At 39.7% G+C, this 14,840-nt stretch overlaps 1 protein-coding gene across 3 annotated transcripts in view; it reads right to left on the reverse strand.

Annotated features, from left to right (window-relative positions):
- Positions 1-14,840, reverse strand: part of TTC7A (tetratricopeptide repeat domain 7A) — a 180,999-nt gene that overhangs the window by 144,229 nt on the left and 21,930 nt on the right. For all 3 annotated transcript variants that reach the window (XM_020796886.3, XM_020796884.3, XM_020796888.3), the window contains 4 exons: positions 14,281-14,359; positions 13,182-13,342; positions 11,866-11,929; positions 1,933-2,070 (listed from right to left, as the gene is read on the reverse strand). In XM_020796886.3, the coding sequence (XP_020652545.2) occupies positions 1,933-2,070; positions 11,866-11,929; positions 13,182-13,342; positions 14,281-14,359 (442 nt within the window). The remainder of the gene's footprint in view (positions 1-1,932; positions 2,071-11,865; positions 11,930-13,181; positions 13,343-14,280; positions 14,360-14,840) is intronic.

The following is a 14,840-nucleotide window of genomic DNA, read 5'->3' on the forward strand; positions in this document are numbered from 1 at the left end:
GTCTAAGTAGTGCAGAGTCCTCAACTTCAAAAGCTTTTAAAATCTCTCTCTCTTTCTCTTTCCCCACCTTAGATTATTTAGATTTGAGATGCACAAGAGAAGTGTTCTGAAAACCAGATTATATTTTAGTAATATACTGGCTTTCTCCCAGAACTATGACTTTCAGTATTGTTAAAATGCACAAGTTATAATTTTATAACAGAATAAAACTTCTTATCTAAATTCAACTTAAATTAAAATACAATGAAATCACGTAATTAAAATACTAACATTAGTTTATCTGTCAAAAAGTGAGAGAACCAGCACATCAGCTAAAATCCAGAAGTTTTAATCGCCAAAGTACTGCCTGATAGAAAAGTCTTTGCCTACTTGTGGACAGAGAGGAAATCTTATCACCTCCCATTGTTTTGGAGAACATATATTTATCAATATCTTAGATCTGCCAGTTTGTATTTAAAGCAGAATTTGAATTGTATTTCATAAGGATAACCCGGGCTTTCATTGACATGGTGATGCTGGCTGCTTAATCATATTGTTAATATCTGACTAAGAAGTGGGATAGCTATGACCCTCCAGAAGGACTGCAACTCCTAACATCTCTGTTTGAGAATGATGAGAAATTGGAGTTCAAAGGCTTAGAGACCACACATTCCCCCCCTTACTTATAAAATATTCTTACATTACACAGGAGAGGTATTAAGGCCGATTGGGTGTCTTCCCAATGTCACAAGAGTCATGCTAGTATAAGTCATAACCCAGGTATTCTCCTCTGTAGCTTAGGGACTCTTAACAGCATGTCTTCTGGATTAGATCTATTTCCTGTGGCATCCTTCTTCACACAGTGGTCAACCAAATGCCTTGGGAACACCCATAAGCAGTTTGTCTGAATTCACTGTGAGTGATATACAACTTATTCTTCTGCCAAGAGAGATGAAGCATATATACAAGGATACCCAGAATACTTTTCATTTCAAAATTCTAAAACCGAGTTTCATGCAAACAATAAAATTCTCCCACATGGAGAGTAATGTTACCATATATTTCCATGTATAAGACTATACTTTTGTCTAAAATCTTTAGACTAAAAACTGAGGGTCGTCTTATACACGGAAGTAAGCTGCAGTGAGAACAAAAACAAATGGAGGGGAAATCAGGGATCAAAGCGATTCTGCAGCGATTCCTTTCTCCCTACACTTGCTAAGCCCCACTTAGATTTCTTAATTTTGGATTAGAAAAGTGGGGGGTGTCTTATACATGGGGCGTCTTATACACGGAAAAATATGGTATCACGGGGGCTTTTCTAATCCTTTAGAATTCACATGTCAACAGGCTGTGTGTGTAAGAGAGAGCTAAGGATGGGGTAAAGTGTTAGGACTCTATCCTGACAGATCTACTTGTAGATTTTGGCGTGGTATGCAGCAGATCAGCAAGAGTGTTTTTGGTGTGGTATGCAGCAAATCAGCAAGATATGGTCAAAGCTTTGAAGATATATGGAGCAACAGAAGGCCTCATCAAACTGTGTTTCCATCATGCCAACATTTGCTGATTGTCAATGATTTAACAATGTTTCCATCATCCCAATGGTTGCTTATTGTCAATGATTTTAACAAGAGCCACAGCCAAAATTAATAGAATATTGTTGAAAAGGATTATTGGTGGGGTGGGCCAGACATCCTGAGTGCATTTTTTTTAATGTGAAAAGGAAGACTTGTCAGTTTGGTTCTGGGAATGACCATGAATTTCTGGGCTGAGCATTTGTTCAGTGTCACCTCATTTCTTAATTACAAATATATGTCTCCCCATTTATGCTACTATTTTGCACCTCACTTCAATTAATGGAAGACCCTATTAGCCTGCTCATTCCTATTATGAGCTGGTATCTGTATGAAAGAATCTATAGAAGGAAAGCTAAGCAAAGTTAGGACTGAGTACCTCAGAAAGCATGACATACTGCCCTCTTCTGCCCAACGTGATACTTAGAAGATCGTAAACAGCAGATGCATCTCGGAGACTGATGGCTCGATCATCTTTCTGTTCTGGAGCCCGACTAATTACCGCATCCTGACTCGCCTGATGGAAAATTCAGAATGGGGAGAGATTTTGTAGTAATGAATGGAGAGTACCACGTGACCATCTGTAACTGAGGAAGGTCTTCACCAATGCAATATATATCAAAACAAGCTAGCACTGTCTCAACATATGAATTCATCCAGAGGAGGCTAATTCAGGCTGGCAGAATTCATTTGCAGAGAGCTTGAGAGACATTTCCTTCAAATTATCTCTTAGAACTGTCAGAATGTGAAACAACAGAAGACTTACAGGGCCAGAGTGCTCCAAAGCCTGGGGCTACACTTAAATGATGTGCCCAATTACTTGAGTTGCCTATAATTTTACTTAGGCAACCTTTTACAACAAAACAAAACACCAATGGTATTTCAGGTTTTCTTAATGGTTTAAAAAAAAGGGAGCATAGGAGGAGAACTGTAACATTCCCTACGTAAATTATGCTGTTCTCTAAACTGTCAGTCAAATACCATGAGCTCAAAGCTCAAAGCTGAAGCAGTAGTATTTTTGGCAGCAGCACCACATACTATTTGCATCCTACATAATGCTTAGCAAGCAGTACAAAACACTTCAATGCAGCCTGACTGCAGAAAATCTTCCCGTGTTTCTTGTTTACACATGTGTCTGTAGGAATTAATAATAATTTTAATAGATATTTTTCCTGTTACTGTATATGCCATCCTAGCATCTTGCAATTGCAAACAAGTCCAAAAAAGAGCAACCATTGCTGAACATAGAAAAAGCCCTACTGGATCAAACCAAAAGCCTATGTATACAAGCCTCCTGTCCCCTGCAGCAGCCAATCATGTCCTTGTGTATGATCAAGGGTCCTCCCCTGTTGTTGCCCAGCATTTAGCATATAGCAGATGCAGCCTGGACACAAGAAGGGACTACCTTCCCACCTTTTGGAGGTGAGGTACCCCCCCAGCTCAGTCCACGTAACCTGAACCTGTAACCATAGATAGGATTGACCTCCATTCATCTATGTATGCATTTAAGCATTGCTGCCAATGTGCTCTGCACAGGACCGAATTACGATGATGATTTATCCAGTTGTCCTTTTCATAGCTATCAAAGCTATTTACCATCACTAAAACTTGTCAATATAAATTCTATTAATTAATGCTGTGCAGAGAAGGTATTATGGCTTCAATCTCAGAGATTCAGCCCTAAGAGCACATTGAGTCTACTATTAGTGTCCCTTCTTTGGGTAGAATGAATGGCTCTCCTTCATGGCTTCCTCCAGGTACAAGAGGCAGTCTCTTTGCTCTCAGCCTTGGCCTCCAAGGATGGCTCTACCAAAGTTTCCCATGTCTCTTTGCCATGAAAGACCTTGAGGCCACAGAAATGAGTACTGTATATGCTCTTCAAGGTTTGTTGTCAGTATTTGAGGGTGGGGAGAGGACCATCTCAGCGATGATAACTGACCAACCTGCTTTTAGCCCTTGGTTGTTCAAAGTTCTTATCTGGGACAACAGCTCCATTTAAGGGGAACTGTTCCAGCTAATCAGCTTCTGCAGATGGTTACCCAAGGCTCTGACGGCTTTCCATCTTGCTGATCAGAATCCTGCTTGAAATTTATGATTGCATAAGAGAAACGGTGCAAGCCTTGGCAGGAAATTGCTACTCATTATTAGGGTGCTGGTTGCATTCATAAATTAACTGCTTTTCTGTGGGTACCAGCCTAGCCAAAACATGTATGACATAGCAGAAAGGCCTACCAGTTTTGACTGGGTTTCACACCAGAGATTTTGGTCCAGCTACCATCTCAAAGCCTAACCTACTCCCAGAGTTGTTGTGAAGCTGAAATGGGATAATTTTTATATAGGTTACCACTAAGTTTCTCTGGAATTAAGGGGCTTTAACAAATGGACTTTATAAACATTTCATCCTCCATGAAAATAGCAGCAAATGAAACATTTGCCCTAATACAAGACCTCAGGCAAAGAACAGGCCTCTGACAATCCACCTTTCCCAAGTATGATTTCCAGGGAACTAGAACCTCCTTTCCCCACTCTGCTATCCTCCAACAAACATGAAGGATACAAATTTGGGAGAGACCGCCCTAGATCTTGCAAGAGGGTTATGTAATCCCAGCCTGTCATCTCAGAATCTTGTTGCCCTGTTTCTTTCTTCTTCAGAAAATCCAGAAGAATAGTAACTTCTCAAATGAACTCGAAGTCCAGGAAAATGAAAGCTCCAGAAATTATTCGCGAAGGCTTTCATGGCCAGGATCTAATGGTTGTTGTGGGTTTTTTGGGTTCTTTGGCCGTGTTCTGAAGGTTGTCCTTCCTAACGTTTCGCCAGTCTCTGCGGCTGGCATCTTCAGAGGACAGGAGTAGCACGTTAGGAAGAACAACCTTCAGAACACGGCCAAAGAACCTGAAAAACCCACAACAACCTCCAGAAATTATCTTTTTTTAAAAAAATTGACTGCTGCTGCTGCTTCCTCTTCCATATAACAAGCTTAAGATGGGGTTTAGGGGGCCAGAAGGATCTTCAGTCCCTGCATTGGGGAAACACATTTATTAGTTTATTGTTTATTAGTTACTTTTGTATTTCACCTTTCTTCCAGTGAGCGCAAGATGACAGACATGGCTTTTCCCCTCACAACAAGCCTATAAGGTAGACAGGGCTAAAAGGATGGACCCAAGATTGCCCAGTGTGTTTCATGGCTGGGGGAGCAGTCCCATGATTTTTCCAGGCCTGGTCAAACATTCCAATTCTCATGCCACAGTGATTTTCACACTCCCCCCCCAACAGAACATGGACCTATGTTATTTGCACAGCAACACTGTTGGGTGGGTTAGGAATGAAATGGACATGGACTGACTACCCCAAGATCATGAACTTCATAACCAAGATGGGATTTAAGCCTTAGATTTCCCTAGCTAAAGTCCAGCAATTTAATAATTACACCACCATGCTACATCTCAAATGCACTGGATCACAAGTGGAAATCTTCCATGATTTCATACAAAAGCAACAGACCCAGCAGGAAAGGAAGTACGAGTTATTTCCTGTTTCTTCTTTGGAACAGGAACAGCAGGAGCTAAAGACATTAGGACAATAGCTATACAGTAGTGCCCCGCTTCATGACGATAATCCATTCCAGGAAAATCGCTGTTAAGCGAAATCGTCGTCAAGCAGAAAAAACCATTGGAATGCATTGAAAACTGGTTAATGCGTTCCAATGGGGAAATACCTCATCATCCAGGGAAGATCACCCATAGAGAACCGCTGATCAGCTGTTTAAAATCGCTGTCTTCCGAAGCAGGGGTCCGGAAAACAGCCATTTTGCCAAGGGAAGCCATTTTGCGGATCTGGAAAAATCATTGTTTAACGAACAAACGGTTCGCGAAGCAGGGACCTAACCAACGTAAAGCAAAAAAACCCATAGGAACATTGTTCTGCGATCGCAAAAAACTCATCATCAAGCGATTTCGTTGTCAAGCAGGGCACCACTGTATAATCAGTGATAATTCTGCACTCACAACAAAACTAATGTGTGTCTGAGTGTGCGTAAGAGAGAGAACATTCATAGTCAATTGAACCTGAAAACCCATTATCAGCAGTCAGCAGAGAGAGATCCAAACTTAAGAAAATTGATTTAAAGCTGATTAAAGTCTTTTCACTCTTAATCTGGTTCTCAACAGTGTAATTGATCTGCTTTTTTTAACGCCTTCACACAATCCCCATACCACCCCAACCTAGTGTCCCCCAGATATGTTGGGCTACAAGTCCAATAGCTACCTGGAGATTAAGAACATAGCCCAAAGCATCAGAGAGCAACAGGTTGGAGAAGCTCAGCATAATACAGGAATGGGCCTCATGTGCCCTGTTGGGAACTCACATATTGAAAAAATATCTTTAGCTTAGAAATTGGAACATTACTCCACCCTCCCCCACTGAAACCTTTGAGTGATGCAATCATCCATTTCACTGCTCCCATCAGCTGTCCCCACCAGCCCTGGCATGGCCTGTTTGTCAAAAAAATAACCTTCCTATAATCTGCTACATGACTGTGGCGACATGAGGGGATTGAACATCCAAAACATAGGTTGGTACAAAACCCACCAGTGGTCCCTTGTCACTGAGCTAAATGCTTTCCATTCTGATGTATGGTCCCACTGCTTCTTTTTTGAAATATAGAGGGCAATGCTTCTCTTTTGCTAGGCTTGTAAAAATGCATATACAATTTATGTGTATTTTTCTGCATATGTGTTTTACCACTTCAAGGTTTGTGGTAATGTACTAGCCGGGGAATATTTTTCAAGTGAATATTATGTACGTACATATGTATGCATGCATGCATGTATGTATGTACTGTAAACTGCCCTCATTAGTACAATGCATTATTCTAGGTGGTTTACAGTATGATAAAATAAAACACCACAAGAGCAACAGGATTATAAATAAACAGAAAAATAAAAACAAAATAACTAGAGGTGTGTTATCCCAGCATATTAGCATAGCACATATCTATGCTAAGGCATCCTTTCAAATTTACTTGTCTGGCCCACTGACAATGCTCAAAATAGCTGACTCTGATGTGAGGCTGATTACCAGCTTTCAGAAATGTGTGGGTTTCTTCAGCGCAGCTATTTTTCACAAGTAAATGGCACAGCAGATTTACTGATGCAGAAACTTTTTAATAGTGTGGTGCACAATGTGGAAACGGATTTAATTGACAATGGGGATTATCATGCACATCCTTCCATAAACCTGTGCCTTTCTCAATGCACTGCAAAAAAAAAAACTTCTACTTTATGGAGTGCCACATGAAAAACAAGTGCCATTGATCACAGTACATGAAAAAGCCACTTCTGAAAACATTTTTTTGCTTCTTATCCTGTTAATGTTACTGACTGCTGGGTGTGTTCTCATGGACCAGCATCTCATTCACAAGGCTGGCCAGTTCTCCTGGCCACTGCACTAAACCTCACGGGCTAGAATCTTACCCAGATCACCCAAAGTTGGGACAGGACACGTGCGACTGGTATTATCTACAGGGGTGACAGGGTATCCGAGGTGCAGTACGCCCCTATTGATAATGAACAGTTTATTTTGATCAGATATCATAGTTGGCCAGTAGCCCTTTGTTGGATGCATTTCTCTTGTATTAAGGAAAGGGTGAGAAATGTTTTTTTTTCTACTGAGGGCCAGATTCCTTTGAAGGTGGTCTGTCAGGAAAACACATGCTGACAGTGGGTTGAGCAACCCATATTCTCCATCTTTCTCCTACCTGACTCTCTCTCTCTCTTTCATTCTCCCTCTCTCCATTTTCCTCTCTTTTTCTTTCTTCCTGGGCTCCTGAGAGGGAACAGATCACCCTTATTGTCTGAACTAACTGCTTGATAAAGACTTTTGATAACAGGCCAGCAGCTCTGTGCTACCATTAGGCCGACTATATATGATTCAAAGTTACAGAGCTTAGAAAAATTCCTTGCTTAGGTTTCAACTCCCAGAATATTCCAGCCAGCACAGGCATTGTAAGCCCAATGGAGTCTTTTTCTCAGTTGTGAGAGAAAAAAAACTTTTAAGAAACTAGTAAAAGTCCTACTGGATCACATCACAAGCCACTACCAACATTAGTACAGAAATGCTGGGAATTGTACTCCAAAGAAGAAAGTTTCCAAGTCCTGCTACTCAAGTAATCCAACAGAGTCAATAAAGCTAAATGAAAAACTTTACAGTTTTGTTTATGTAAAGGCCCTGGAACATATTCTCTGGCCACCATCCCCTACTGCCTCTTTCTCACTTCTCAAGGTTAAATCCCATTTGGCTACTTAACTCAATAAATCATTTCAAAATGCTTGTTAGTCATTGGGCACAATGTTTATATGGTATGGCTACAGGCTCTCTTGTTTCCAATACAGCTGGGAAGGCAGCCAACTCTGTCCAAATTACTCTTGTGACATATTTTGCATACCAGGGAAATGGCACATTGCAACGAACACATTATTTTACCACTAAGGTGTTTAAAAAAAACCCTCAGCCAGGAAAATAGGCTGAGTGACAGGTTTATGAATTGTACTTTGAGCTACTAAAAGAAAAAGAGAATGGATTTACTAAAACAGAAACAAAAGCATTTCAAAATAAAACAGAAAGGGGAGAGGGCACTGGCATAAAAATGTTCCTTCCAGCTCCAAGAAAGATCTCACACATATTAAACAGCAGTGGAGCAAACTGCAGAAGGAAGACTGCTGAAGGGTGTATGCGAATAAAAGAAGACCTTAAGGACAGTTCCTACTCTCTGTGCACCAAGTGTTTAGTTACATCAAGAAGAAGCCTAAGGAACTGGCATAAAAGGGAAAAAACATGACAGTGTTAGCCTAGGTCTTGTAAGATCACAACTGTGTTCTAGTCCCCACTGAAGGTGTGAAATTCACTAGAGGACAGCCAGCCAGTCTCTCTCAGCTTAACCTATTTCACTGGCTGTCATGAGGGTCAAAGGAAGCAGAATTCCGTACACACTACCTTCAACTCATCATAGGAAAGGTGAGATAGAAATGCAATGAATTAATGAATAAATAGAAATAATTATATGAATTCTTTTACAATTCATCCAATCTCTGTTCCAAAGTATCGAACCTTACAATTAGTAGAAAGCTCTAAAACTTTCCACTCTCAATGAATCAATTCTACATCAGGTGAGGCTACAATGCAGTGTTAGTGTTCAAACTCTTAACTATAGTAGTACCTCAGTTTACGAACGCCTCAGTTAATGTAATTTTTGGTTTATGAATAAAAATCCATTGAAAATAATGCCTTGGTTTACGAACTTTTTTCACAATATGAAGCAAGTTTCCCCAGCATGCATTGAGCCTGGGAGTGCATGTGTTCCTATGGAAAACTGTGTTTCAGTTTGTGAATTTTTTGCAATATGAAACATCCCAAAGAACGCATTAAATTTGTAAACTGAGGTACCACTGTAGTTGTGAAGCTCCTTGGGTTAACCTAGGCCAATCACTCTCTCAGCCTACCCCTACCCACTGGTGTTATTGAAGATGTTACAGTGGGTAAGAAAGACCTAAATCTAAAGGACTTGGCTTTTTTAGATGGGATGCAAATGCCATAAATAACAGAGAGAGCTTTGTAAACCTGGCATGTGATTGTCGCATACTGTAAAAGATTCTGGGGGAAAGTTCTGAAGCTAGCAGAAGAGGTGGAGCAGCAAACAGTAGGCAGTCCCTTGTGATAGGCCAGGTCCTGTGGAGGAACATGAATAATCTCCTGGGCTTCATTATGTCCTCTCCTCTTCCACAATATGCTCTGATGACTTGTAAGTACTTATCATTTTCAAAAATGCATTTAAAAAAGAAAGAGAGAGAGAGAGAGAGAGTGAGAGACAGAGATCATGCTATCACTGGAATGGTTACTCCAAAAAAAAAAATCTGCTCAGCCTCATAAGACAGTGGCAACTTTACAAAAGAAATTAAGTCAACTGAAACAATAGGTACCTTGAATGGAAAGGATAAAAGGTGATGTGGGAGATGCTAATTGGATTTTCATGAGACTTTGACCACTGATGCTAAACACACCAGTAGAAGGAGGATTTGTATTCGCGAAGGCTTTCACGGCCGGGATCTAATGGTTGTTGTGGGTTTTTTGGGCTCTTTGGCCGTGTTCTGAAGGTTGTTCTTCCTAACATTTTGCCAGTCCCTGTGGCCGGCATCTTCAGAGAACACACTTCAGAGGACAGAGACTGGCGAAACATTGGGAAGAACAACCTTCAGAACACGGCCAAAGAGCCCGAAAAACCCACAACAACCAGAAGGAGGATTGATATGGATTGAAGACCAGGGTCTGAGAGGAAAAGGGCCGACTCTTTCCTCCTACACTGCTTCCCCAGCTTAGCTGTATATGTCATGGCTAGTCTTGCCCTTACCTATGTGAGCGGTGTTCTGTCAAATATGAGTTCTTTCAAATTGTCCAAAAATTAACACATGCCCACAGATGTATACACTATCTGTCCCCCAACAAGCTCACAAAAATTAAAGCTTTCTACATAATTAGGAATAGAAAATAGAGTCCCCTCTACATATGGCAAGTCAAGATGCACAGTACCCAAGACCCATCAAGTTATTTCAGCACCTGAGGCAGAAAATTGCACAAATCACTCGGCCCCTCTCTAAAATACATTGACAATAAATTGAACAGTTAACAGTTAGTTCTCCTTTCATGGCATTCAGTTGCCTGAGATATCTCATTTCTTCTGCCAGCTCTGCCATGGATGCTAGTGGAGGTTACTCTCATGTGACTCAAAGTGAACTATTGGGAAAGAGGTCATTAACTACAAGTGCTGTCAAGGTGCTTCAAACATATGGTGACTCTAACAGGGTTTTCAAGCTCTATGAGATGTTCAAACAATGGTTTACCAATGCCACACCACTCCCATCCCCCAGTGAGTTTCCATTGTTAAGCAGATGTGTGAACCAAGATTTCCTGATTTCTAACCCAACACTCCATCCACAACACTACCGTAGCTCTAAAAGTGAACCCCTGGGATTTTTTTTCTTTTACAGCCATTTTACAGAATATTTGCCTGCTTTCTGGACTTTGTTGTTTTTGTTTGCTTGCTTTTTTGAATGTTAATTTGCCTTATATATGTTTTTTTCTCACCTTTTTGTATCAATTTTACGTAACCTGTCTTGAGTATATATTGCTCAAAAATACAGTGTAAACTACAAGAACTGTTGTCATTGTCGACAGAATTACAAATATCACTCCCTTGCCCAAAGACTTATCTGTAAACTCTTCCACCCTTAGAAAATGCTGAATTGCTTTAAAATAATGTCTGAACAATGGGAAACAAATTATCTTTATGTTTAGCACTGTTTGTACCAATAAACAAACATGATAGGCTTTTAAGTGGTAAGGGTTGTGTGTTTTTTTAGGAACACTACATCTATTGATTTTAAAGGTTTTGAAACAGTTTTTTTACATATTTTAAAAGTGGTTTTAACAGCAGCTTTTCATATTGTTCTGTGTTTAATTGTTTTTAATGTTATATCTTATGGTGTTTTTATCATGATTATTGAATAGCTTTGACTGTGAGCTGCCTTGAATTTCCTATGGGAAGAAATATGATTAACTAACTAACTAACTAACTAACTAACTAACTAACTAACTAACTAACTAACTAACTAACTAACTAACTAACTAAGTAAGTAAGTAACTAACTAACTAACTAACTAACTAACTAACTAACTAAACTAAATAAATAAATAAATAAATAAGCAAGCAAGCAAGCAAACAAGCAAACAAGCAAGCAAATTTTAGTACTGTAACTGTGCCCTAAGTAACACTAAGTCAAAGTTTTCTACAAGATTTCCCAGAGTGTCAATCATGCGTAAGAAGTGGTATTATTAGAGTAGGGCAAGAGAGGAGAAGTCTGGGGGCCCCACTCAGCAAACTACAGTAAGCAGGAAGCCCTGAAAATACAGTGGGGTTGGCTACATTTTAAAGCAAGTGTTTTATACATTATACGGTCTACATTATCATCTAAACAGAGCTGACACCCACGAGACCATTTAGTCCATGGACTAAAATTACCTAATGGTATCCTTGTCATCAAGAAATGCTTCTGGGAAAGAAAAGAAAAAAACAAAATAGCTGTTTTACTTGCATTAAAAATAGCTGCTTTATTTCTGTCCACACAAGCAGGATACCGAGAACCTGGAGCCATCTACAGCTCAGAAAACAAGCCTTTAAGTTCTGTCAGTGCAAATATCAGGTAGAATTCTAATTACTGCCAGTTTTGTTATTATTCTTTATAATTATTCTTGTTCAGCTTACCATGGATTCACTGATCAGAAGAAGGAGGAGAGCTTCTTCAACGTTGTCGTGGGGGCTGTAGATGCTGCAAGACAGACACACTTTGAATATATATGTATATTTACACATATCTACATATAAGCGACATAGACTCATAGAATGCTTTTGTTATCACAACCACAGGACTAGTAACTTGAAACGCCTCATGCATGATTCATCTGTTATACAATAGTTCCTTCAGACCAGGATGACTAAAAACCATGCATAGTGTTTTAGGAGAAAATGCAGCTATGTCTTGAATTGAGGGCAAACGATTAGGCACCCATGCTCTATTAATGAAGCAATTTCTATCCCAAGCATTCTCATCAGGTTTCACCTCTTCTGTGACAGCTAAACTGTCTGTCTATTTGTTTTTCAGCCCAATTGAAGGTGCTGGTTTTTGACATTAAAATGTGAAATGGCTCAACCTTCACTTATCTGAAAAAGAGCTTGTATTCATAACAAGCTGCCAAAGCCTTATTATCAGCTTCCAAGGTCCTGCTCTCTGCTCAGTCAATAAGAATAACTCGGCTGCAGAGTGTCAAGGAGAACGCCCTGTCAACAGTGGCTTCACCACTTGAGAACTCAGTTCTCTACTGGTTTTTAGGAGACTCCAAAATATATTTTTATTCCAGGCAGCTTTTGGACAATCCATGACTACATATAATTTTCTCATATTATTTAATATGACAATATATTTTTTCCATTTTATTGTGTTCATGTTTTAACAGGCATTGTAAGCCACCCTGGGAAAGTTGATATTCTTAAATATGGGGAATTAACTTATCAAAGAATAAAAGGGAAGACAGGTTATTGGATCTAAATATTCAAGATATGAAATTAAGAATTTGCAGGCTGAATTTTTATTATTTTTAAAAGCAAATCATGTGGGCCCAGAGACTTGCAACCAAAGATTTGTTCTTCCAGATCAACATCTGAAAAACAATCTGACCTTTCCCCACATGAGCCATGTAATTTACTAACACTTATCTCCAAATTTTCCCACTTCAACTCTCACTGGTAATATACAACCCAGAGTCCTGTGTGAGTTTTTCCCTACAGTCAAGCTCATCTTCCACTTGTCCCATAGTATAGATGCTTGCTGACTGAAAAAGGTGGTGTCCCAATGCAAAATTTGGAAGTGAAAGGTCCCCTATACCATCTACACTAAGTTCTCAAAAATCTGTGAGACGTTCTTTCACATGCTAGACATTCCATGGTATCACACCAGTCCATCCAATGCCTAGACTGGAAAGATTCACAGGAACAGGCAATAGCTGATATTAGGCAGTACATACTTATCTCCTGTATGCAACTGTAGTTTCCGACGCAGAGTAGTGCAAATATAAGTATTATCATCTTTGTTCATAAACTCAGGAAGAGGGTCAGATAAAGGACTCCAGTAGCAATCTTCGCTCAGGGAGTGGAGGAGCAGTTCCGCCAACTGTTTAGCTGCTGTCTAAATAAGAACAGGAAAAAAAAACAAGATTACTTTTTTAAAGAAAGATATTTCTGCACCCTCAAAGGATGAATAATTCAATTTTCTATTATAAACCAGTAAAATACGATGCACTGAGGCTACAATGGTCTTTTGATTTGGACACATCAACCACATATTTATTATTTAAGTATAATGTATTTCTAAATCTATGAGTAATCACAGTAATTTGTAATCCAGACATGAACATAATAAAACAGGAGTGAGCAACTGGTTTACGTTGGAAGGCTACGTACCATCCCAAGTTTCCAAGGTTCAGAGGAGCAAATTTAGAAATGACTGTTCCTTCTTTCAGGTCTTATTCAACCTGGTATTGTGAATATGATTAGAGGAGATTGCCTAGCCCCTCAGTTTCCCTGCCCTCACATTTGGTTCTTCATTCCATATGAGCAAGAATCCTGAAAATCAGCATTCTGGCTTATGTCTAGAGCCTACACATGAGCAGAAATGTCCTCTTTTCGTATTATAGCAAGTCAACATTAGGCCCATGCTGTTGGGATTCCAGTTTCCACCAGTCACTGCTAGGTTGACCAATGGTGAGGGATAATCAGAGTAGTAGTTCTCAGTTCTAGGGGTACATGCTCTTCAGTGCTGCATTGCATTAAGAGATGCCAGTTATAAAGAAGGTATTTTGCCCCCTAGATTTCCCAATTGCTGTAGAAGAAATCCTACAGTCGGAAACAGACAAATGTAAAGGTCTTTCATTCTAAATACTATAAGGATGTTTTTACAAGCTCTACCTCTTAATGAGCAAGTTAATGAAGAACTGCAGGTCTATGCTCCACTCCTCCACAAGGAAATTATCAAGAAAGCAAAATATGTACAAATATCTCCAGCAACCTGTTTCCTTCCCATCTGCCAAAATAAGGACTACATGTCTTCTACCAAACTGTCCTTACCGTTCGGAAGCTCTGAGTTGCCTTCGTTTCCATAGTCCGTAACAGTTCTCGAAGGTTTCTTATTCCTTTAACGATGTTGCTAAGAGAAAAGGAAAGGCAAGATATGCTAACCAAGATGGGTTTGATTTTGAATTAGTACTATGGAAGTGGGGGAGGGAGGGAGGAAATCTGTGACATTAAAAAATATCCATTTATGTTCAGATTGGACTAATGGTAATAAAACAAGCCAATGAAACTTTCACAGGATAGCTTATAAAGTGTCTTATCCCAGATGGTGGCCTATGAGAAGATTTCTGATGAGTACAAGGGACATCTGGAAGCTTTTTATGGATTCCCTTATAAATCTTTATCAAATGACTGCATCATCTCTTTTTGTACTTAGCATATGAGAGCCAGTCCTAGTCTAATGGTTAAAGTGGTAACCTAAGATTCGAGAGATCTGGGTTCCAATCTCCTCTCAGACATTAAACACCACAGGGTGACCTTGGGACAATCACAACTCTAAACCTAATCTACTTCTCAAAGTTGTGGTGGGCATAAAAAATTATATGTTGGAAGGG

This window comes from Pogona vitticeps, chromosome 1, assembly GCF_051106095.1.
Source record: "Pogona vitticeps strain Pit_001003342236 chromosome 1, PviZW2.1, whole genome shotgun sequence".
NCBI lineage: Eukaryota > Metazoa > Chordata > Lepidosauria > Squamata > Agamidae > Pogona > Pogona vitticeps.